The sequence below is a fragment of the Balaenoptera acutorostrata genome, chromosome 7 (genome assembly GCF_949987535.1).
Source record: "Balaenoptera acutorostrata chromosome 7, mBalAcu1.1, whole genome shotgun sequence".
Classification (NCBI taxonomy): domain Eukaryota; kingdom Metazoa; phylum Chordata; class Mammalia; order Artiodactyla; family Balaenopteridae; genus Balaenoptera; species Balaenoptera acutorostrata.
In genome coordinates, this window is record NC_080070.1 from 28,286,161 (window position 1) to 28,310,699 (window position 24,539).

Sequence of the window (24,539 nt, forward strand, 5' to 3'; positions counted from 1 at the left end):
TTAAATGTTATGCTGTTCTTGCATTTACTATAATTATTCTGAATTAGTCAGAAAAGGCTTTTATAAGGTGTTATAGTATATAATTTTCAGACTTTGACAGGTTAAGATAAGAAGGAATGAAATAGGCACACTTAGACTGACAATAACATTGTAGCAAAATTTTGAAAATCCCATTACTGAAAATTGCCGGTTAGTTGAGTTCTTTATTATTAAAAGTTTATGAATTGTTTATAATGCCAAACACGTTTTTGTGGAAAATTATAACATTGTTTCCAGGGTCTTTATTTCTTAAAAGCAGATGTTTTAGATTTTGTGTTAAATTTACGTAAATGTTTAAATGGATTTTGGGGGGTTTTGTTGTTGTTGTTATTAAGTTCACATATACATCCAGACAGTTTTACATTGTTAATATTTGGTTCTTTTGGCAAGGGGATTTCCATAATGGAATTTCAGACTCTATTTAATAGCACATTTTTTTCTTTTGCAAGCTGTAACTTCTTATTTTCTAGTTAAAAAGTAAAGTAAGATTCTTAAAACTTTTTCTTGGTATCTAGTTTACTAATTGCTTTTTTTAGAAATGACTGCAGTTTGACAGCACCATACTAAAAAAGGCTGTAATTTATATGAATTTTCCTTGGAAAACAAATTTTCTCATCTGATTTTTTTAATGTTTCAGCTTGGTCTTTAACATCTTTGTATAATGTATGCAAAATCCATTTTTCTGGTGGTTTCAGTGCTAGGGGTTTAGGGTCAGGGAGCCTGTGGCGGTATCATGCTGAGACTGTGCACTTGCAGCACACTGGTATGTTCTGAGCAGGCCAGAGGCACACCCACATTCTTCAATCGACTTTTTTAAAACCCAATGTCCTAGTTTCTAAGCTATCTTCATAATTTTTAAAATGGCTCTTGTGGAACTTTTCCTGCTGCTTTGTGTCCTGTTCATGACCGTCTATGAAATTCAAAGATGAGTTTGGTCTGCAAAAGTTAAAAAACAGCATCGATCACTGTTATCTGGGAAAGAAAGTTCTTCTGAAATTCTGATCTCCAGCAGTACACTGATCTTACATTTCTGACTTTATTATTATTAGAAAAGACTCGCATGTGGAATAGGTCTTTGGAATTCTCTTGTCAAAGGAGGGCATTCCCCAGGCATAGTTAAATAACCCAAAGCAGTGTCATCTCCAAATCTTAATGTAGTCTGTTTTTTATTACAGTGCCCAGTATTCATTGAACTGATGTACCAAATTACTTGTCTCCTATTTCTGGTTATTTAAAAAACCATAATTAATATATATTCATATAACTATTTTGGTTTTTATATTAAAAATACAATTTTTGGTTTTATTTTAAATTATTTCCTTGATTTCTAATTTAGGAGTGAGATTGCTGAATCAGAAAAAATTATCATTTTTAGAAGATTTGTAAGTGCTGTACCAGTAATGGGTGTATTACTCTTACAGAAACTGGGATTGAATAGTTAACATTCTAGATTATAATATACGGGAAACTTAAATTAGAGTTAAATGAAAGTTTCCACTGGTTCGTGATATAGTCATGAGGGAGGTGGCAATGTGGTGTACTGCAAAACCCTAATGCACGTTCTAAGGTGTCCGTTGTATGTAATGAATTAGCTTCTTTACTGTGCATCTAAAAGAGTACTAGTTAGGTATATCCTTGGGAAAATTGGGACAGTCATCACTCAAATCACTTTCCATATCTTCAGTATAGCTTTCAAGCTGTATGGCCAGGTGCAGTTCACTTTAAATCTTTTTTTCCCCTCAGTTTTATCATCTTTAAAAAAGGAGATGTTTGGGCTTCCCTGGTGGCGCAGTGGTTAAGAATCCACCTGCCAATGCAGGGGACACGGGTTCGAGCCCTGGTCCGGGAAGATCCCACAGGCCATGGAGCAGCTAAGCCCGTGCGCCACAACTACTGAGCCTGCGCTCTAGAGCCCACGAGACACAACTACTGAGCCCGCGCTCTAGAGCCCACGAGCCACAACTACTGAAGCCCGCGCGCCCAGAGCCTGTGCTCCGCAGCAAGAGAAGCCACCGCAATGAGAAGCCAGCGCACCACAACGAAGAGTAGCCCCCGCTCACTGCAACTAGAGAAAGCCTGTGTGCAGCAACGAAGACGCAGCACAGCCAAAAATTAATTAATTAATTAATTAATTAATTATTTTTTAAAAAGGAGATGTTAGAATTTATCTTCCAATATGATAATATGTTAAAAGTGTCCAGCACTGTAATTAGTAAACATAAATCTTGCTTTCAGGTTTGACTTAGTACCTTTACTTAAGGGGTTAACTGCTTTATGGAAGTCAGACTTTACTGATACTACTACTTTGTTGATCAAATGTTCATTTTATTGGAAAACAGTATATAGTACAGGGAGTAAGAATACAGGATCTAAAGTCACAAATTGCGTGGATTAGAATTTCAACTCTGCCACTCAGCTGTGTGATATTGGGCAAATTATTTATCCTCTTTAACCTTGGGTTTCTCAAGCATAAAGTGAGGTTATAATAGTAATAACAATTGAGTTATATTGGGTTGGCCAAAAGGTTCGTTTGGTTTTTTCCGTAAGATGGCTCTAGTAGCACTTAGTTGTCTTTAACTTCATTGCAAACAATTTTGTTAGATTGTATGTGACAGCTGTCATATCAGTGTGCATTTAAAAAAAGACTTATCAAAATCGGTGAATTTTTGTGTAGCCATTTTAATGTTGAAGATGGAAGGAAAAAAGCAACATTTTCAGCATATTATGCTTTATTATTTCAAGAACGGTAAAAACGCAACCGAAACGCAAAAAAAATTTGTGCAGCGTATGGAGAAGGTGCTGTGACTGATCGAACGTGTCAAAAGTGGTTTGCAAAGTTTCGTGCTCTAGATTTCACACAGGATGATGCTCCATGGTCAGGTAGACCAGTTGAAGTTGATAGCGATCAAATCGAGACATTAATTGCGAACAATCAATGTTATACCACGCGGGAGATAGCCGACATACTCAAAATATCCAAATCAAGCATTGAAAATCATTTGCACCAGCTTGGTTTATGTTCATCGCTTTGATGTTTGGGTTCCACGTAAGTTAAGCGGAAAAAAACCTTCTTGACCATACTTCCACATGTGATTCTCTATTTAAACGTAATGAAAACATTCCGTTTTTAAAACAAATTGTGATGGGTGTTGAAAAGTGGATACTGTACAATAACATGGAACGGAAGAGATCGTGGGGCAAGCGAAATGAACCACCACCAGCCACACCAAAGGCCAGTCTTCATCCGAAGAAGGTGATGTGTATATGGTGGGATTGGAAGGGAGTCCTCTATCATGAGCTCCTTCCGGAAAACCAAACAATTAATTCCAACAAGTACTGCTCCCAGTTAGACCAACTGAAAGCAGCACTAGACGAAAAGCGTCCAGAATTAGTCAACAGAAAATGCATAATCTTTCATCAGCATAACACAAGACCGCATGTTTCTTTGATGACCAGGCAAAAACTGTTACAGCTTGGCTGGGAAGTTCTGATTCATCCACCATATTCACCAGACATTGCATCTTCAGATTTCCATTTATTTTGGTCTTTACAAAATTCTTTTAATGGAAAAAATTTCACTTTTCTGGAAGACTGTAAAAGGCACCTGGAACAGTTCTCTGCTCAAAAAGATGATAAGTTTTGGGAAGATGGAATAAAAGGGTGAATATGTTGTTCAATAAAGTTCTTGGTGAAATTGAAAAATGTGTCTTTTATTTTTACTTAAAAACCGAAGGCACTTTTTGGCCAGCCCAATATTTAAAAGTGCTTATTAGCACATCCCTTACACATTTTAAGCCTCAATGAATGTTAGCTTTCAATAATTATTTTTAGTATAGTTATTATATTAGTTATTACTACATAAGAAATTACTTCAAAAAGTAGTTTAAAATAACAATAAATGTTTATTTCTTCAGGTCCAGAATTTAGGAACAGGTTGGCAGGGGGTCCTGGTTCAGTGTCTCTCACGAGATTGCAGTCAAGGTGTTAGCAGAAGCTATGGTTATCCTAGTGTTATTTTGAACCTAATGGCTATAAATTTTATATTTTGCAGACTATGTCTTCAGCAGTGGTGCAGTTATATGCAGCAGATCGGAACTGTATGTGGTCAAAGAAGTGCAGTGGTGTTGCTTGTCTTGTTAAGGACAATCCACAGAGATCTTATTTTTTAAGAATATTTGATATCAAGGTGAGTTTTATTTTGCTTCCACTTAAACTGTAGGTGATTGGGTTTTCTACCTCAATTGTAATTTATAATAGTATAGATTCGTTTATCCTGTATGTAATATTTATATTCTACTTAAATTAATACTAGAAGAGTGAAGCTTGGTTTTAGATATTGAACCGTGGGCACTGTGACCAAATTGGGAATACATCCTAAACCAGAACATGAATAGTTCCCCATTTTATCTGTCTGCACATTAAAGGTCTTGTTGGTTTGTCTGTTTTTATTCCTTTGGGTCTTGGGCTTTTCCCACATTCTCTCCTTTTCTAATGATACTCTTTTTATCCCATCCTGTCCATTACAGACTAGTGTATATAGTTCTTTCAGAGAACTAGAAAAGTATATTTAGCCTGGTGTGTACTTACTTACTTCAGCCTGGGTTTGAAGCATTATACAGTATCTATTTATTTATTTATTTATTTTTGGCTGTGTTTGTTGGGTCTTTGTTTCTGTGCGAGGGCTTTCTCTAGTTGCTGCGAGCGGGGGCCACTCTTCATCGCAGTGCGCGGGCCTCTCACTATCGTGGCCTCTCTTGTTGTGGAGCACAAGCTGCAGACGTGCAGGCTCAGTAATTGTGGCTCACGGGCCTAGTTGCTCTGCGGCATGTGGGATCTTCCCAGACCGGGACTCGAACCCATGTCCCCTGCATTGGCAGGCGGATTCTCAACCACTGCGCCACCAGGGAAGCCCCTACAATATCTATAATAATGTATTTGCTACTCATTTTATGTTGTTTGTCAACATAGGTGTGTTCTGATTTTCACAGCTTTGTATCCCTCACTCTTAAACATAAATCCACCTTGTCTTAGATTGGATGCCCTTTGTCAGGAATTCATCTCTGATAGTCACTGTAAAAATAATTTTTTTTTGCTGAGATGAAGTCTCCCTTTATCTTTCAAAATCTTTTCCGTGGGTAAGCCTCCTTGCTTAATATTCATATGTGGCTATAAGTATAATGGGATTGTAGTTACAGAAAAATAAAACTGAGTTTGAACTCCTGGGCAATACTTATGGTTAGATAGATTGTATTCAAACTGTTTTACTTCTCTGGGCTCCGGCTTACTTATTTGTAAAATGGGATAACCATCTGGATCTGTTGCAGAGTATTTCCCTGAGATTAAATGAAATTGAAGTTACTGCACTTTGTACATTAGAAATTTGTAACATCCCCTTCTGCATACCCCAAGACAGCTGAGAGATGTGGCATACTCCTGTTACTAACAGTAGCTTACTTACTATGGCAGTGATTCTGGGGGATGGGGAACGCATGCATAGTTTGAAAGACACTCCTAAGTCCTTTGATATATTTATTTTTCACCACCAAGGAGAAGCACTGTTTAGAAATCAAATGTACGTATAACTCCACTGAGAAGATAGGGATTCCATTATAATGGTCATAATGTGTGTACAACATTTTAAAATATTTTAAAATTGTGGTCTAACAACTACTGAGCCTGAGTGCCACAACTACTGAAGCCCACGCACCTAGAGCCCGTGCTCCACAACAGGAGAGGCCAGTGCAGTGAGAAGCCCGCGCACCGCAGCGAGGAGTAGCCCCCGCTCGCCGCAACTAGAGAACGCCCGCGCACAGCAACAAAGACCCAACGCAGCCCTAAATAAATAAATAAATAAATAAATAAATAAATAAATATTTAAAAAAAAAATTGTGGTCTATGTAGAACCTTGCATTTCAGAATAAGGCAATGATTATACTTCTCTAACCATTCATCTCCAATTATAGATAGCCATTGCTAAATACTTGCAATTAGCTACCTTTGGTATTAAGGTTAATTATATTTCTTGTACTGCAGCTATCAATACGACAATCACCATGGATCCCTTAACCATAGTTTAACCTTGGTGCACTTTAATCCTCAGTCTCCTTCTGCACCTGATTGATACTGTTTATACCAGTGTTTAATTAGGAGACCACTCTGCAAAACTTAGGAATTCAAAGATTGTTAATGAGCAGTACAGAGAAGGCTTATTTGACCCTCCCAGCATCTACAGAATGGAGGAAAAGAATGAAGTCCTTCTGTAATATTTGATAGCATACAGTCTAAGTGCTGCTGATGGAACTATGCATTGATAATCAGTGCATGTATAAAAGTATCCTACCCCTTCTATCTAACGTTGATGATCTAGTAAGTGTTTGGTTATGTATTTGACCAAGTAACTGTATTTGGAAATGCTTGGCTAATGAGATTATATCTTAGCATACTGAATTCAACTCACTTGATATGTAGTTTTTATGAAAGAAACATCCAGTATTCACTGTTACTAAATTATGTGATATATTACTTATGTATTATACATATATGTGGTCTGTGTGTATGTAAAAACTAGGATTAATATGAACAGTTTCTTTAATATGTCATCTGCTTTTTTTTTTTTTTTAATTGGCTGCATTGGGTCTTCGTTGCTGCGCGCGGGCTTTCTCTAGTTGTGGCGAGTGGGGGCTACTCTTCGTTGTGGCGCGTGGGCTTCTCATTGCCCTGGCTTCTCTTGTTGCTGAGCACGGGCTCTAGGCACGCGGGCTTCAGTAGTTGCAGCATGCAGGTTCAGTAGTTGCAGCACGTGGGCCTTAGAGTGCACGGCCTTCAGTAGTTGTGGTGCGTGGGCTCAGTAGTTGTGGCTCGCAGGCTCTAGAGCGCAGGCTCAGTAGTTGTGGTGCACGGGCTTAGTTGTTCCATGGCATATGGGATCTTCCCGGACCAGGGACTGAACCCACGTTCCCTGCATTGGCAGGTGGATTGTTAACCACTGTGCCACCAGGGAAGTACCATCTGCTTTGTTTTTATTTGTGGTTTTGGTTTTTTTTTCCTAGAGGTTTTCTTATCGGTAGTTCTTACTTTAACTTTTACTTTTTTCTAGGATGGGAAACTATTGTGGGAACAAGAGCTATACAATAACTTTGTATATAATAGTCCTAGAGGATATTTTCATACCTTTGCTGGAGATGTAAGTCATATTTTCTTTATTGCCCTGTTTAATGTAATTACTGTTACATTTGTCTATGGAAAGTATTTATGAGCTTTTTGTGTAAACATTGTATAAAATATAAAGAATTATTTTACTTTTAAAAGCCTCTTCACAGGTATTATGGCTTAGTAGGAAGCAATGGCTAAGATTTTAAGGGAAAAAAAAAAAAGGTTTCAAAGAGTACTGTAAATGTAATTGGGTATGTAGAAAAGAGGTTTGTTTTTTCATCTTCTCTGTCTTTAGTCAGATAGTTTTACCTCTGTGTGACTTTGGACAAATAGTTTAACCTCTCTTGAGTTTTAGTTTTCTTATCTATAAAAGTAAAACCACTAATCCATGGCAACTTTTAAAAATTGAAGATTATATTGCTGTTCACATTATTTTGTGAAAGAATAGTTTATGATCTAGAAGAGTACTAAAATACAATAAGTAGGGGAAAAAACAGAATTTTAAAAATTGATTGCCTATACTTAGGGACAATGTTAGAAGGATTTTTATACCATATACTCACAGGACTTGTCTGAGTGACTGGATTATGGGTGACTTTAATTTTTTTTGTTTTCATATTTGTATTTCCTAAATTTTCTACAATAAAAGGTTGGATTAGATGGATGATATGTCCATCTTTTCAAAAAGCATTTTCTTCCTTATTTGTTATTTTTCACATTTTTCTGGATTGTATATGAATATATGTACATATATAAAAGTGTGGACTAAATGCCATAATAATGTCAGTGTGTTTCCACACTTTTAATAATTTACATGAATTAAGGTTATAATTTAAATAATACCTGAAAAACATAGCTAAGAGTTGATCTGCGTTTGGTCAGTTTTTCCAGTGTTTGCCTTTTCAAATCCAAATGTTTATAGAGCTCTTTTGAAGGATCAAATTCTATTTACTATTTCGTTTTTTTTAATTGAAAATGAAGTATTCAGTTTAACATTTGAGTATCTACTGTGATAGGTAACCTCTCTAATAGTACTCTTTTACTCTACCTTCTCTATGCTTTTTGCCTTCTTAAGTTATTCAGGTCATAAAGTAAGTTCTTGTCTGCTAATAAAGTGAAGCTTTTCTTCTTCAGAGTGTACTTCTATTGGTTATTAATTTTTTTGTTAAGTAAAGCTAAATTTGTGGTTTTTGTTGTTTACCTTTTTTGATGAAAATATTTCAGACCTGTCAAGTTGCCCTTAATTTTGCCAATGAAGAAGAAGCAAAAAAATTTCGAAAAGCAGTTACAGACTTGTTGGGTCGGCGACAAAGGAAATCTGGTAAACTTTTTTTTAAAAAATTCCTTTAAACAGGAGCTGGCTATGGCTCATGGGGCAGATCTGGCCTGCCATCTGTTTTTGTAAATAAAGTTTTATTGAAAAACAGCTATGCTTGTTGGTTTACATATTGTCTTTGGCTGCTTTTTTTCTACAACACAGTTGTCTAATTATGACAAAGACTATGTGATGCATATCTGGCCCTTTACAAAAAACAGGTTGCTAATCCTTACCTTACAAGAAATACTATTTTTATTGAGAGCTGATTTTTTTCAGATTTATTAAAGAACTCATTCCAATAACCTGTTCTGTTGATAACATTTTATATATACTGACTCTTAAATTTGCATTTTTATGACATTATTTGTAATTTACATTTACAAAAATGTTTTATAGTTTGTGAACAAATACTTTAGGCAAGCCTAGAAGCAAATAAGCAAAGTTGCAAACAAGATCTGTAAACATTGCCTTGTCTCTATTTTGTCCCTAATGTTGTATATTGTAAAATCATAAGGAACTTAGTTTAATGCATGAGACTTTAATACATATAAGACAATTAGAGAATGATGCAGGATAGTGTAAAGCTTTAAATTCATTGATGTAGAACTATTTGACAGCTGTCACATACCAGGCCTTTCTGTTGCAACGTGAGAGAAGGGTGATTAGGAAAGGTGAACTTCTCCAAAATCATCTTCTTAAGCAGATCACTTTTAGCAGAAATAACATATGGGAGTTGAGATCAGCAAATAAATCCCCTTAAAACTAACCATGCCCATATATTCCTTGAAAAGTCTGTACATCCAAGTATACATGTTACCCCAGTCTGAAAATCACTGTATTCAAGGATGTGCTTTACCAATAGGAGGGAATAAGTCATGAAAAAGGAAGGCACTGGATCCTGAAAACAGAAATGTAAACATATGTGTTACATTTCATATATGTTTATTGTTATTTTAATGGGTTTCCGAGAGGAAGGTAATGTAAAAATGAAAATAAAATGAACTAAGTTGTTGCCTCACTTACTGCCATCTTATATATCCCCCTTGTAATGAGTGAGTAAGAGAATTATTAGGAGCCTATTGTTTTTTGTTACTTCTTTTTGGGGCCAAGGGTGTTTACCACTTGATTCCATGCTGTGGAAGAATTTGATTCTGTGGAATAATTCACGGTTCAGTTCTTATTTCAATGACATGTTGTGGTGCCAGGCCAGGGGCTCCCTGGGACTTCTTTTAGTCAAACTGTGTGACATTTTCAATTAAAAAAAAAAGAGTAAAAAATACTTCTTAAAATATAGAATAATTGACTTTTGAAATAGGTAGGTCACTTGAAGGTGTCTTTTAACTGGTATGGGAATTCTGTTTTATACAATTCCTAAGCTTTTAGGCGTAGTGTTTTCAGAAGCAGAAAGATCACAACATACGGGAGACAGCTGATTCATTGTTGGGTAGCCCCTTCATGCTAAGTCAACCTGCAACCTTGCCTCTCTTTAACTTAGATGCATGGGGTCCAACTTTTGGAGCAACAAAGAATTAGTGTTTTCTTTTCCTTCCATTAGCCATTTAATGTTGGAAGCCATCTACCATGCCCTCCTTAGGCCTACATTTCTTTAGCTTAACCAGTTCCAGTTTCTTATTCCTCACATGATATGATTTATAGACTCATCATACCGTATAACTTACAGACTCATCATACTGTTGTATTCAGAGCACTATATACTGTGCTCTGAATGCCCTGTACATTTTTATGTCTTCTTCAAATGATCCAGATTTGAGAAAATGGTCCAGCTCAAATATGATGTCCAGATTTGAACACAGTAATCCAACAGTAGTATGACTAGTACTGTGATACTAAAAACGTCCCCTAATATGATTAAACACTGTTCTGCTAATGTTTCTAGCAAATACATCACACCATTAACTCGCATTCTTCTTAGTTCAACCAAACCTCTTTTTTTCATAAGAATGGCTCTCAAGCCAGGATAGTGCCATGTTTCTAAGTAATTGCTTTTTAGAACTTATACTCTGAACTTTACATTATCTCAGCATATTTCCATATTTGTGTCACCGCCAATTTAAGAAGTATTTCCTCTGTGGATGCAGAGGTAACATCACCTTGGAAATTGGAGATTTGACATTCATTGACATTAGATAGGGCGTGCTTACATCAAATGTTTCAGAAAATTACTTCATCAGACCACCAGATGGAGTAATACATTTATATTTCCCATTGCCAGGATTTTCAACTTGTCCCTCAATTAAATCCTATTAATTTTAGGATTGTGGCTGTTTATAAACTAAATATTTTATTATATTATTTATGGGTATTTGTCTTATAATTTTGGAAAATTTTGTATTAGAAAAATCTGTGGAAATTATATTTGTTGAAAATTCTTCAACCAGTTTTGAGCTTTCTTGAAACCAAAATTGTGTCAAACCTGGTATGTAAGAGTATGAATGCAAAGGGTGAATAGAAGTTCTCCTGGTATTACTCCTACTTAATTGGCTACAGCTTCTAAGTATTATTTTGGTCTGCCCCATAGCTCAGGCATCTCTAGGTGTTTTCATTATCTTTATGCTTTCATTCAGTCCCATAGCTTTGAACACTGTCTATATACTGCTGACTCCCAAAGTTTTATCTATCCTGTTGACCTCGCCCCTGACTTTCAGACTTGTGTGCTCCAGTTGGGTGTCAGAATAGCCTTCAGACCTAGTATGTGTGAGCAGAACACTTGATCCATGTTCCCCAAGCCCCAGTTAGACCTGCTCCTACTCCTCTCCTAGCCTTCCCCATCCCAGTAAAAGGCATTGGCTCCGCCTTGTCAGTCTGGCTCACAGTGGTTCTTCGTAAACCCTATCAGTGAGTCCCATTTTCTCTGTCTTCAAAAACAAGTCCTGGATCTGTTTCTCACCACTTCTGTTGCTACCACCCTAATCCAAGCTACCATTGTCTGTCATCTGGACTACCCTAGCTCTCACTCATCTCCCTGCTGTCACTGTATGCCCCCTAGTAGCTCTTTCCCGCGTAGTAACGAGGCACAACTTTTAAAAACATAGATTGGATCATGTCACTTCCCCTATCCAAAAACCTATAAGAGCTTCCTATCATATATAGAACACAATCTATATTCCTTAACCCATGACCTGTGGGACCCTACACGCTCCAGTTCCCTGGTTCTCCTTCTGACTTCTCTCCTTCCACTCTTCCTTTGGCTCACTGCAGTCCGGTATTATGGTGTTCCTTCATGCTATTCCCTCCTGAGGGCCTTTCAATATGTTGTTCCCTTTCTTGCTTTATTCAAATGTCTGCTCAGATGTCAGTTCCTCGGAGAAACTTGTTAACCACTTATATATGGACGTAGGAATAAGACAGTTTAGATGAGTTGATTTTTTTATGTTGATTTTTGTATTGCATATGTCTAATAATATTCCTTTAATTTATTTCCTAACAGAGAAAAGACGAGACCCCCCAAACGGTAAGCTCTTTGATAATTATTGATCAAAAAGATTTTAGATTATAATTTAATCCTTGTGGAAACATGTATCATACATTAATACCTAGTATTTAATATCTACGATTAAATACTGTAGTTTATTGTGTTCTTATTTTAAAATAAATAACAGATGGGACTTAGAAATGTACTGTTCTTTGGCTTTTTTCTAGGATGAGGGAAGACTATATAGGGTGAATATCACTATTACTTATATCTTAATTCCTTATTCACAGTTGTTTAAGTTTAGAAATTGTACAACCTGGTCTTAATGTCTTCCTTAAAAGTGGTAAATTTTATCTAACATATTTGTTCATTTCCTACTTTCATGTTAGTCTTTTTTTTTTCTTATTTCAAAGGATTATTTCACACTGGGAATATAAAACTAGCCCCTTTCAGAATGAACACTTAACTATTCTGGTGTGTTTAAACAAATAGTAGCTGTGCTTACTGTGCTGGTGTGTTTAGAACACATAGTAGCTGTACATAATTCTCTTTAATTTGCTAATGAATACTTGAAGTAATGTGGATTCATTTATTTAAAATATATATATTTATAGCAGAGAATAAAAGCAGAATACCAAGGTCCCAGATCTCTAGGGCATAGAGTCTCATCCTGGGCCCCATAAACCCTCGCTGAAACTTTGTGCCCATTATTATAAGTATATATGTTCTTTTCTCTGGGGAAAGAGGATCCATGGATTTCATCAGGTTGAAATGGGACCCCTGACCCTATGATAGTAAAGAACCATTGCTCAGGAGCCTTTGTTATAATCGGGAATATAGCTGCTGCTTTTTAAAGGCATCTCAAATTCTCTCATCAGAATTTAGAATGATTATTCAGGGAAACACTTAATATAGTATAGAGTCCTTAATATATGACAACTGTTAGTGGTTGTTGGGTATTTTTTCTTTTAAACCAATATATTGCCTTCTGATTTTGTCCTTAAATTTGTTTTCCTGATACAAAAACATGAACCAAATATTGCTGTATTAAATTTTGGTTTACTTACTTTAGTATAATTTTAAAAAAATCTAACTATACCTTCAGTAGTGCTTATCATGTGCCAAGTGTTGTATACTTTGACTTTCTCTTTTAAATGGAAATTTTTAATACTTACGTTATAGGGCTGCTTGGAGATAAATGAAGTAATCCAAGTGTTTAGCATGGTGCTTAATCAGTACAGTTATCATGATGAAGACAGTGACAGTGATAATAATAGCAGCTAGTATTTAATGATCATTTACTACCTGCCAGGCACTGTCCAGAAACCATATGAAGTAGCTGCTATTACCCCTACTTCAGATGAGTAAACAGGCACAAATAGGTAACTTGCTCAGGGTCACAAAACTAGGAAAGTGGAGCAAGATTCAGTCTCCAGTGTTCTAACTCAGGAGCCTGTCCCCTTAACCACTGTGCTGTGTCAAGATGATTTTGAAGGAGAAACTGAGACCTGGAGAGAGTAAGTAACATGCCTTGAGGTATGCAGCTAGTATGTCACAGAAACAAAGGAAGCAGAAGCAGCTGAGCCAGAAGTCCTTCATCTGTGAACCTTTAATGTGGTGTTAGAATTTTTTCCCCTTGTTGTGTGCTCAATATTTTAATGTCTTTTTTTTTTTATAAAACTAGCTTAGTTTTTTTTTTTAACTTTATTTATTTATTTATTTATTTATTTATTTATTTATTTATTTATGGCTGTGTTGGGTCTTCGTTTCTGTGCGAGGGCTTTCTCTAGTTGCGGCGAGCGGGGGCCAGTCTTCATCGCGGTGCGCGGGCCTCTCACTATCGCGGCCTCTCTTGTGGAGCACAGGCTCCAGACGCACAGGCTCAGTAGTTGTGGCTCACGGGCCCAGTTGCTCCGTGGCATGTGGGATCCTCCCAGACCAGGGCTCGAACCCGTGTCCCCTGCGTTGGCAGGCAGATTCTCAACCACTGCGCCACCAGGGAAGCCCTTTTAATGTCTTTTTCAATTTATTAAACTATTTGGCATTCTGTGAGCATATATTAAATACCAGTGCAGAAGGCTTCCTAGTGGTAGCATCTTTGGGGAAAGTAGCCTGAGATTTTAAAGTGTAGATGTTGTACAAATAATATAATTAAAGTTAAGGATGTAAGTACTTCATAATTTTTTTAAAATTTAATCTTTTCAATACATATAAAATATATTTTTGAAAAGGCACCTAATCCATAATAGATAGAATCTGGATATTCTTTTTGTGACAATGGTGTCTTATGATTTTATTACCCATAGTAAGAGAGATACTCATAATTAAATGCAGTTTCTTTCTCTGAGTTTGTTCTTGGTTTTAAATCTTTAGATCTAAAGTTTTAAACCTTTGATACAGTGGTCCCAAACTTTTTTTCATTAAATAAAAGGAGAGTTTAAAAAAATGGCATTGTTAAAATGTGAAATTATACAGCATGTCTTGACAATATTTGCATACTTATTTATTTTTAAAATATACATAAAATAATTATTAATAGAAGTTTTAATATTTTCTCCTGCTGTGCTGTCGGTTGCCTTGCTCTCCTCATGGTGTGGAGACCACTATTTTGCAGGTGGCATATTACTTTTTTGCATTTGCTGCACTGCCACTAGGTGGCAGTGGGCACCTTAACTGCCTAGCAGTGTCCATGCAGGAGCTTTGTCCCAGATCCTCATTTAGAAGATCCGTTTAGCAAACCTTTTCAAATTGTAACTATTAAAAAGACACTTTATGTAGAAGTAACATACATTCCTGAAATACAATTCAGTGTCTTCCTCATTAACTCCTAATCCATATATTTTTCTTTTTTTTCTTTATTGGTCAGTCTCACCTTTTAGCTTAGATGCTTTCCAATGATTTGTTCTCAGCTTCATGACTGCTTGACATTTAGAGGCCTCTAGGCCCGCTATTTCTCAACTATTTTACCTTGGTGAGAGCTCTCTGCTTTTTATGTAATTAAGGGGAAGACTTTAGTTTGTTCTTTTAGTTTTAAAATTAACTAGAAATGCTGTTCAGTGAGAATATTAAAAAATCTTTTCTCTGACAGTTGTCCTTAAGAAGAAGGTAATTTGTCATTAGACTGCTTTTTGAAAAAGAAGAGAAACAGTCCCCTTTATTATCTGTTTACTTAGTACATGTTCTTAGGATGAGTGTAATTTCAGAAATGGAATAATTAAACTTAACTAGAAATGATTTGAGTATTTCCGTTACCATATCTTTCATAAACTTTATTAAAAAATGACTCTGTGCCTTATACAACTTATCACTTTTTTGGTCTGTCACTTTTGAAACAAATATTTAATTGGGCTTTAGAACATTATTTTAAATTTATTTCCTAACATCTTCAAACTGTAAAGTAAATGACTCTTGTCAACAGAAATATCCAAATACCTAATCTCTTAAGTGTGTAAAAGGCCTTTTTTCTAAATTTTGAAAGTTATTCATAAGTATTTCTTGAATGATGAACTGTTGGACTGCAGACTAAGAGAACTGGTAAATTGGTAAAAAATAAAATATAGCATTTGTAAAGTTAGCATTATCAATCACCTTGTCATTTAACTTTTGTGAACAAAGTTATAATAGTTAATAGAAAGAGTAGTGGAGTAGGAACCGAGATATCAGAGTCCACCTTTCCCTTTGTCACTAGTTGTGTGACTTTAGACAGGTCACCTGACTCTTCTTGTCCTTAGTTTTTATCTGTAAAATGAAAGATTTAGAAAAGCTCTCAATTTCCCAGCTAATATCAATTTTCTATACATCTCTATAATCGATTTTTCTATGTAGACTTAATTAAATAATGTTTTAACCAGTACTAATGAAGTTCAGGTGTAATGACACTAAGGAGCTAATGCCACAGCTTTATGAACTGCTTGGTGGATGCATAACAATATAGCCACACCTGATTTTTGGGTAGAGAGAGGAGGGGAAGCTTTGGTATTCATTCTGCATATCACTTATATTTTATTTCTGTCCTCTTCATCCTTGAGCTTTCTTCAGAGATGGCTGAGTTATTTTCTCTAGTGAGTTATAAATCAGGCTTATAAGAACCTTAACTTTTTTGTTTCCCAGAAAAGAATTTACTGGTTTGGATAATTTAAACTATTAAACTATTAACCTTACCAACTTTATACCATTTAGGACATCCATAGTATAATTGGTTACTTTTATGTAAACTGAAGTAGCATCAAAAGGTTTTTATTTTTGTTTTTTTCCTAAAAACTATTATAATTTTAAAATTTTTGTTTTCATTTTTTTGGCATTCCACATGGCTCGAGGGATCTTAGTTCCCTGACCAGGGATCGAACCCGGGCCCCCTGCAGTGGAAGCGTAGAGTCCTAACCACTGCACCGCCAGGGAATTCCCAAATTTTTTGTTATTTTTTAATGGTGAATCTGGTTGTTCCTTCATTATTACTGTTTGGACACCTATTTCAGGAAGGATGACATGTATAAAGAGAGTGCCTAACTCTGACTTACCTAAATCTCTCTTAAGGAAGTTCTTAAATGTTATTAAGTGTAAAGATAAGAGAGTAATAATTTGCAACATCTTTATTTGGACGGTGTTGCTGATGATGATTGGTAATGATAAACTATAAGAAGAGAGAAAGCAGAAAGGGAAGAATGAGAAGTGAAAACATAACACTAGATTAAGTCAATGAAGATATTAGTATCACCCCAATTCAACCCTCTAACGCTCAAATTCTGGATATTTTTAATAAGTCCCTTATTTTGTGAAACTACAGTGAATTCTGAAATCTTGAATCTGAACCAATTTGAAAATCCAGTTCTTTATCTACTATTTAATAACCCTTCTATATTGCTTAACTAACCTTTAACTTTTGATCCAGTTATTTTCAGATTATTCCTTGACACTGAATCAGCTTTTAAAGGTTTTATCCGTATTGTTCACTAGCTTCCATTTTTTCCAAGAAGAATTTTTATTTCTTGCCAATATGAGCAACTTCCCATGGAATTTTGTGTGAAATTATAAATAGAACTTTAGACATTTACATATTATACTTACGTAATTAGACTTTGAATATTAAGGGAAAATAGCTGAATTTTGCACCTCTTTCAAAATTGTTTGATAAAGTGGCAGATGGCATTTATAATTTTATTTTAACTCTATTTCGTCTTTAACAGTAGAGTTGAGGGAGAGAAAATTAGTTATATATAATTTCCCATATAGGTAAATATTTTATTTCAGACAACTTTTATGAATAGGATGCATTTGAGGTTTTCAGCATAATTGAAGAATTATAGTCAAGTTGGCATTTAGTGATCACTCAATATACATTAGCCTGTAATGTCTTGGGATTTCTGTCTGCCATTCTATGCTTGTGTTGGGGATTCCACAGACCACCCCTCCAGCTGGTGATTCATTAGGGCTCACAGGACTGAGCACATAGTGGTACTCATGGCAAAGATTTATTACAGTGAAAGGATATAAAACAAAAATTAACAAAAGGGAAAGACACATGGGGTTAAGTCTGGGGGAAACTACACACAAGCTTCTAAGAGTATTCTCTCATTGGTCACAGGGGATATGCTTAATGTCTCCAGCAATGAATTGTTGCAACACACATGAAATGTTGTCTAAAGGAAAAGCTCAGTGCCTAGGGTTTATTGAGGGCTAGTCACATGGGCATCTTCTGTCTAGGACATACAAAGATTCTAGACTCCTAGAGGGAAAGCAAGTATTCAGCATAAACCACACTGTTAGCACAAATAGTTGAGACACAATGAGCCCATCTTATCAGGGGATAATGGGAACCCTCTTGAAATCCTAGATCCTAGATGCCAGCTAAGGGCCAACCTTGCAAAGCAGGGCTTTCTAAAGATAGCAGTCTCAGGCCTGCTATGTTGACTGTTTCTCTGCACAGTAGTGATTATATTTTATACAGTATTTTAAAAGTCATCATTAATATAATCATCTCAGAGGAATTTGGTCTAATAGGAAGTTATGTCAGAGAATCCTATGTTAAAATGGGATATCTAAGGAACATGTGTTGCCCTTTGGTTAAATTTTTTAAGGAATTTTTAAGATGAATATATTTCGTTCAGACTCTCATACTTTTAAGACCAAAATACTTTTGTGAATTATAAAACAAATTTTTGTGTGCTATGTTTAGTGTCATTCCTGAAGATGCTATTAATAATACCTGAAGGTGCCTGAGATCTTTTTACTGTTGATCCTTGTGGAGGATGGAATGTTTTGAGAATTTTTCTATTTTAAATTTTTGAGCTCTGTACTTCTGATAGCCAAAGTGTATGTATAATAATGGGGAGAATACTACTAGACTTAAGTATGACAGTTTTGGAAAAAAATGGTAGTAATATTTGTATAAGTTTTCTTCGTCATAGACTAATAAAGTTGAAATAAAGAAGACTAGACTTCTTTACTAGATTTAAAACAAAGTAGATGCTTCTTTTACTCTTCCTATGTAATATAAGCCACTTTACCAATGAGTAATGTGTTGGATGTGAGGCTGTTATAGTCAAAATTTGATGGATCAGATCAATTGAATTTAAATTCTTGTTGAAAATTTATATTCTTCATGAGATTTAATGTTATAAAAAGAGTTTGCTTTGAAATAATGTATCTATGCTAATTTGTTTAAGAATTTATTGTAGACTTTGGAAATGTAGGAATTTTTGAAATTATTTATAAAAAATTAACATGCACGTTTAAAATTTAAATAATTTATAGTAATGAAGTGGTCCTACCGCAGAAAAAAAATATTTAAATTATAAATTATGATTGTAATAATTGTTATCTTAAATTATATCCCTTTTATATTATTTTGACTTTATTTGCAGGTCCTAATCTACCCATGGCAACAGTTGACATAAAAAATCCAGAAATTACAACAAATAGATTTTATGGGCCACAAGTCAACAACATCTCCCATACCAAAGAAAAGAAAAAAGGAAAAGCTAAAAAGAAGAGATTAACTAAGGCAGATATTGGAACACCAAGCAATTTCCAGTAAGACAGTTCTTTTATTATTCTTATCTTTACTTTTGATTTGCTCATTTCTGCTCTTGATTTTTTAAATTGTTAGAAAGTTTGGTTTGCTTTTTGTGAGAACCCTTATATTTATCACTTGCATACCTTTTTAGCTATAAATTTTGTTGGAATTTTTTAAAGGCTATTGCTCAATAGACGTTTTATTAATCTTAGTTTATTTACTTTTCCAGCCATGAGAAAAGAAAAATTAGAGTTGTTTTTTCAACTAATTGTTGGACATGAAAATGAAATCTCACTTTTCCCTATAAATTATATTTGGAAATTGCCTAAAAGCATTGTCCTAATCTGTTTGGGCTGCTAACAGAATACTATAGACCGGGTAGCTTATAAACAACAGAAATTTATTTCTCACAGTTCTGGAGGCTGTGAGAAAGGAAGAGGAAGGCAAGATTCGGTGTCTTGTGAGGTCCCACTTCTTGGTTCATAGACAGCCATCTTCTCACTGTGTCCTCACATGTTGGAAGGGGGCGAGAGAGCTCTCCAGGGCCTCTTTCTTAAGGGCACCAATCCCATTCCTGAGGAATCCACTCTCATGACCTCCCCAAATCCTCATCTCCAAGAACTATCACACTGGGGATTAGGTCTCAAGATAGGAATTTTCGGAAGACACTCTCAGTCTATAGTAGGCATCAAACCTTTGGTATTTATTTGACATATTTCAAGCATTCTCTTACCCATTATTTCATTACTTCATTACAAAACTCCTGTCCTCTCATACATATAATGCTTGTGTTCTTATGCTAGTTTGTCAGTTAAGGAAATGGATACTCAGAAAGATTGTGCAAAAATGTTAAGGCTCAATTAGTAGCAGAGCCTGGGCTAGAATCCTGGTTCCTTGACTGCTTGTACAGTTTTTCCCTCAATATGGTTATGTCTATGAGAACTATTAGTTCAGGCCAAAAATTCACTGAGTGGATTGGATTTCGTATATATTAGATTTTTAATGCCATTTATGCATTTTATTTTTCTATATTTTTCTATCTACTGCTTTAGGCACATTGGACATGTTGGTTGGGATCCGAATACTGGCTTTGATGTAAGTGTCTTTTCAAGCCATAAACATTATTATTCTAAATATGTGGGAACGTCATGGCCCATCTTTAGACTTTTATTCTTTTCATTTTTGGTAACTCTAGTGTTTATTGGAATGTGCTTGTATTTATGTTCATATTCCACTGAGGTTTTAAATCATAGATTGTTCTATCATTGATGGCTGTCTCTAAAGAGAAAGTTTTTTTTAACTCCTTGGCTTTATCTACTATAATGTAAAAACTCTATGCTTTGAAAGCCAAGAGAAGAAAATTATTTCTGCAAAGTGATCATTCGAGGGGAATATATGCCAAATTACTGGAAAGTACTATAATCAAATTCTGAATATCCAGTTGTTAAAATTATCTAGATCTTTTTATTCTACTATTCTTTTTGGCAATTTCATTATTCATTAATTTATAGCATTGTGAGCAAAATAGTTGAAACTTGGTTACCTAAGTTACATATTTAACATTTGGCAGATAATCAGGGTTTGGAAAAATTATTTTGGAAAGAAATATTATTTGTGATTGGGGTCAAAAATTATTTTGGTTATTTTTGTTAGAACTACAATGTTAACACCACAATGTTTTTGAGTGCCTTTTTGTGTTGGGCACTGTACCAGGGTGCTTGGGTCATAAAGAGGTCCTTGACCTCAAATTTTCAAATGATTTACTTTTTTTGTGGTTATTTGTGATTATACCTAAATCTTATTTCAGACAAGGTGGAATAGTAGGTGAGCATTATAGATGTCTGAGTCATGAAAGGATTAGTAAAAATTTAAATGAGATGCCTTCTTTTTAAAGGTAGGGAACAAAGAGATGAAATAAAATATAAAACGTATTCTTTGTTCTTATCTTTTCTGTTTTTTGTAAGACAGTTTAGTTAGCATATAAATAATCTAACTATATTAAAAATTTATAAACATAAAAGAAAATAATTTCATAAAGGGCATAGATATGAGAATAATATTTCAACTTGCTATTGTAAAAAATTTGACATAGGTTTTATAGTTAGCAGTTATTTTGTCTGTTGTAGCTGAATAATTTGGATCCAGAATTGAAGAATCTTTTTGATCTGTGTGGAATCTCAGAGGCACAACTTAAAGACAGAGAAACATCAAAAGTTATATATGACTTCATTGAAAAAACAGGAGGTGTTGAAGCTGTTAAAAATGAACTACGAAGGCAAGGTAACTTTTATTTCTATTCAGGCATTGTGATCTATTTTTTCTTTTGAATCTTTTGAGTCAGTTTCATGGACGACAGCTACATACATTCATGTGAACCTTCCTTAAGCAGAATGTTCAAATTTATGGAGAACTAGTTTGGCGTAGTGTACTGTGTTTTACATTATTTCAGTATAATTGAAAAACTTGTCAAGGCTTTTCTTATTATTAAAAAGTCTTATATTAAATTAATGAAAATTCATACAAAATCTTCTGGCTATTTGTTTTAGAATAAAAAATAATAGTTGCATAATATTTCACTTACTGAATCTTAGAGACCACTATCAATGTTGTTTTTATTACAATTCAGAAGTAGTAATTTAAATATGAATTCTGTAATGTATAATAAGCATTTTCAGAATATAAATAATGAAAAATCTATTTATTTTGAAATCCTTTTTTTTTCTTGGCTAAAGTATAAAATTTGTCATTTGGTACCTGAGAGCACAAACAACTTGCAACCTTTTAAGATCTGATATTTTATTTAAATCACCTTGTTTTTTGGTCATGTCTTAATAATTATCACAATAAAATGCAAATACAGTTAATTCTGAGTTTTCTCATATGACAGTTATCTCTTTGCCACCTTATTCATTTGGGGTTACTTTTCTTCTTCCTAGTTTTTGCATACTCATGATAGATAGTGTAGCAAAACAAAAGCTCCAGTTAATCATAGCATTCTTCTGAAGAATTTAACTCATTTTCAATTAGGTATTTGACTTACCTGTATCTTTTTCACTGCTGATGTTCATTCATTCACTCATTCATATATTCAGTAAACATTGTTATGTCAGCAGTGGTCTCTACTCAGGATATTTAGATATAAAGGTATGGTTTCTGCCCTCAGAAATCTTACAGTCTGGTGTGACAACAGGTATGTAAACAAGTATATAGTCATAATTACTGTTGTGGAAACACAATGCTAGTTCCACTGAAACTAGTATGATGCTAATTTATCTTATTTCATGAAAAGATTACATTTCCAAATTCTATGGATTTTTAATAAAAACATCTGGGGCACAGCAACATTATCATTTTTTAATGCTGCCAGAATGAGTTGTAGTTACAGTTAGTATACAGATGATGGAAGGTCTTGAGGACCCCTAGTTTGTTCCTTGACTCTCTTTTTCTCCACTGTTACCACTCACCTTCACCTCATGCCAAAATATTCTCAGGGTCTCTCTGAGTTCTCTGAATTTATAAGTTTATAAATACTCTTGACATTTATTAGTCCATACTGCTGCCCTCTCACCTGAATATCTGTAACTGAGAGTTGTCTGTATTAACTTGATTGAGTTTGTTTTTTAAACTTTATTATTACTGCTTTTTATTCTAATTGCTTTTAAAACATCAAATTAGGTAAGGTCTTTCCTCAATTAAATTACCTAAAACAAAAAAATTCACAGACATTACAAAAAACATGCTTTGGGAACTTATACTCAAGATTCATATACTCAAGAATCTAACTCCCAGTGTGGAACCTTTTAGACAACCAAGATTGATTTTACAGAAGGTACATTTTTTTAGAGGAAGAATAAAAAGACAGATTAATGATTTTTATTAAGGAAATGTTTTCTAGGCAAAACATATAGTGTGTTCAGAAGTATGAAAAAAAATTAGAGATGGAGAAGTTTATGAAGTTGTCATAAAAATATATTTTGTAAAACTTGAATCAAATCTCTTGAAACTTATTTTGTAAAATCATGTAATCAAATTTGTAAAAAGTAGGAGACCTTGTGATTTCCAATGTATCTTTTTGTGTGTCTGTCTTTGCAATTGTTTGAAGTCCATTAATTTCTAATAATCTGTTCTTAGGTCCACCACAATGGAGTGGTATGTATGGGGGATGTTATTTGGCCCAGTGTACTAAATTATGCATGTATTTATTTTCAAAGAAGCTAGAGCTCATTTATCCTGCCTCCAAATCTAACATCCAGTAAGGTTTTCTGCCTTCTCTTCAAACTAATGTTTGGGGCTATGTAACTAATGTTACACAGATGCTAAAGTAAAAAAGGAAGTTTATTTCTATATGAGTCAGAGCTCATATTTCATCTGTAATTTAGATAATTTTTTTGAAATTCTGTGGATTACCTCTTAACAGCACCACTGTTTTTATTATTACTTAATATACTTATTTTTAGTGATTGCTTTTCACACTTGGCATTATTTCAATAACCTACATAAAATATACTTACATTTTTACATTAATTTGGGGCAGTGGGGAGGACTAAACATAAGCAAACACACAGTTATAAATGACTACTCAGAGAGTTGTTAGTATTCCCATAAATTTACATTTGTGTTGAATAATACTTGCCTGGTTTGCTTTAATCTTGATGAGAGTGCATGAGAGCAGTTTCCTGAATTCTATAAAACTATATTTCTTTTAAATATTAGTTATATTTATATTATTTTACAATTTCTGCTTATAATTCCCCTAAATAAATATCTAGAGTTATCTACCAATTACTCTTAATATTAATTTGATCTGAAATAATATCTGAAAGTTAAGTATATCAACTTTTCTTTATCGTGCGGCATCAAGACGAGGTTTTTTCCATAAGCCTCAGTCTGTCTTCTTTTCTAAGCTTTGATAGTAAGAACAGTTTTATTTGTTGTAACTTTTGTGTCATGCTTTTTACTTTATGTATTTATTAAATATCTAAGAACTATCGTTGTCATTCTGATTCTGGTGTTTGTGTGACTCAGTTTTGAAAATCTGTAGGCCGCCAGACTTTCTCACAGTGGTGTGTGATCTCAGCAGACATTTTTGTGCATATGAACCTAACGTGCCGTCTTTCCTCTCCTCCTGTTTTAATTCTTTCACATTTTTACCTTGGGATATGGCATATCTTTTGCATACTTTCCTTTTTTTATGTAGGCATAATACAGATTGTAAAAATAGAAAGTTGGTAATAGATGTTTTCCTCATGAAAATATAGAGATGTTTCCACTCACTTTTCAGATAATAGAAATGCTGAACTTGTGCTGTACCCAAACTTGGTGCAGCTGATAATTTATTCACTATCAATTAAGGCTCTCCCTTTGCCTGAACAATAATTTACTGTCTCTTTGAATGGGTATTAGCTGAATCCCAAATTATTCCAATAAATGTGCTTATTCCCAGTTCAAAAGAACTTTAAATCTCTCTATTGAAGAGATACATCATTGTACGTAGAAAAGATTATGGTTCCAGAGTCCTTGGTGAAACCACAGGAATTGATGGACTAATACCTTTTGTAGTAGAATAGAGTGGGTCCTTTTCCTCT

The 24,539-nt window shown here is 34.6% G+C and overlaps 1 protein-coding gene across 1 annotated transcript in view; it reads left to right on the forward strand.

Annotated features, from left to right (window-relative positions):
• The window catches only part of WASL (WASP like actin nucleation promoting factor), a 47,690-nt gene extending 23,161 nt beyond the window's left edge, over positions 1–24,529 (forward strand). The window contains exons 2-9 of the mRNA XM_057549779.1: positions 4,091–4,225; positions 7,136–7,222; positions 8,416–8,512; positions 11,958–11,981; positions 18,803–18,971; positions 20,007–20,049; positions 21,081–21,234; positions 23,086–24,529. Coding sequence (XP_057405762.1) covers positions 4,091–4,225; positions 7,136–7,222; positions 8,416–8,512; positions 11,958–11,981; positions 18,803–18,971; positions 20,007–20,049; positions 21,081–21,234; positions 23,086–23,210 — 834 coding nt within the window. The 3' untranslated portion in view covers positions 23,211–24,529. The remainder of the gene's footprint in view (positions 1–4,090; positions 4,226–7,135; positions 7,223–8,415; positions 8,513–11,957; positions 11,982–18,802; positions 18,972–20,006; positions 20,050–21,080; positions 21,235–23,085) is intronic.
• Positions 24,530–24,539: the final 10 nt, after the last annotated feature.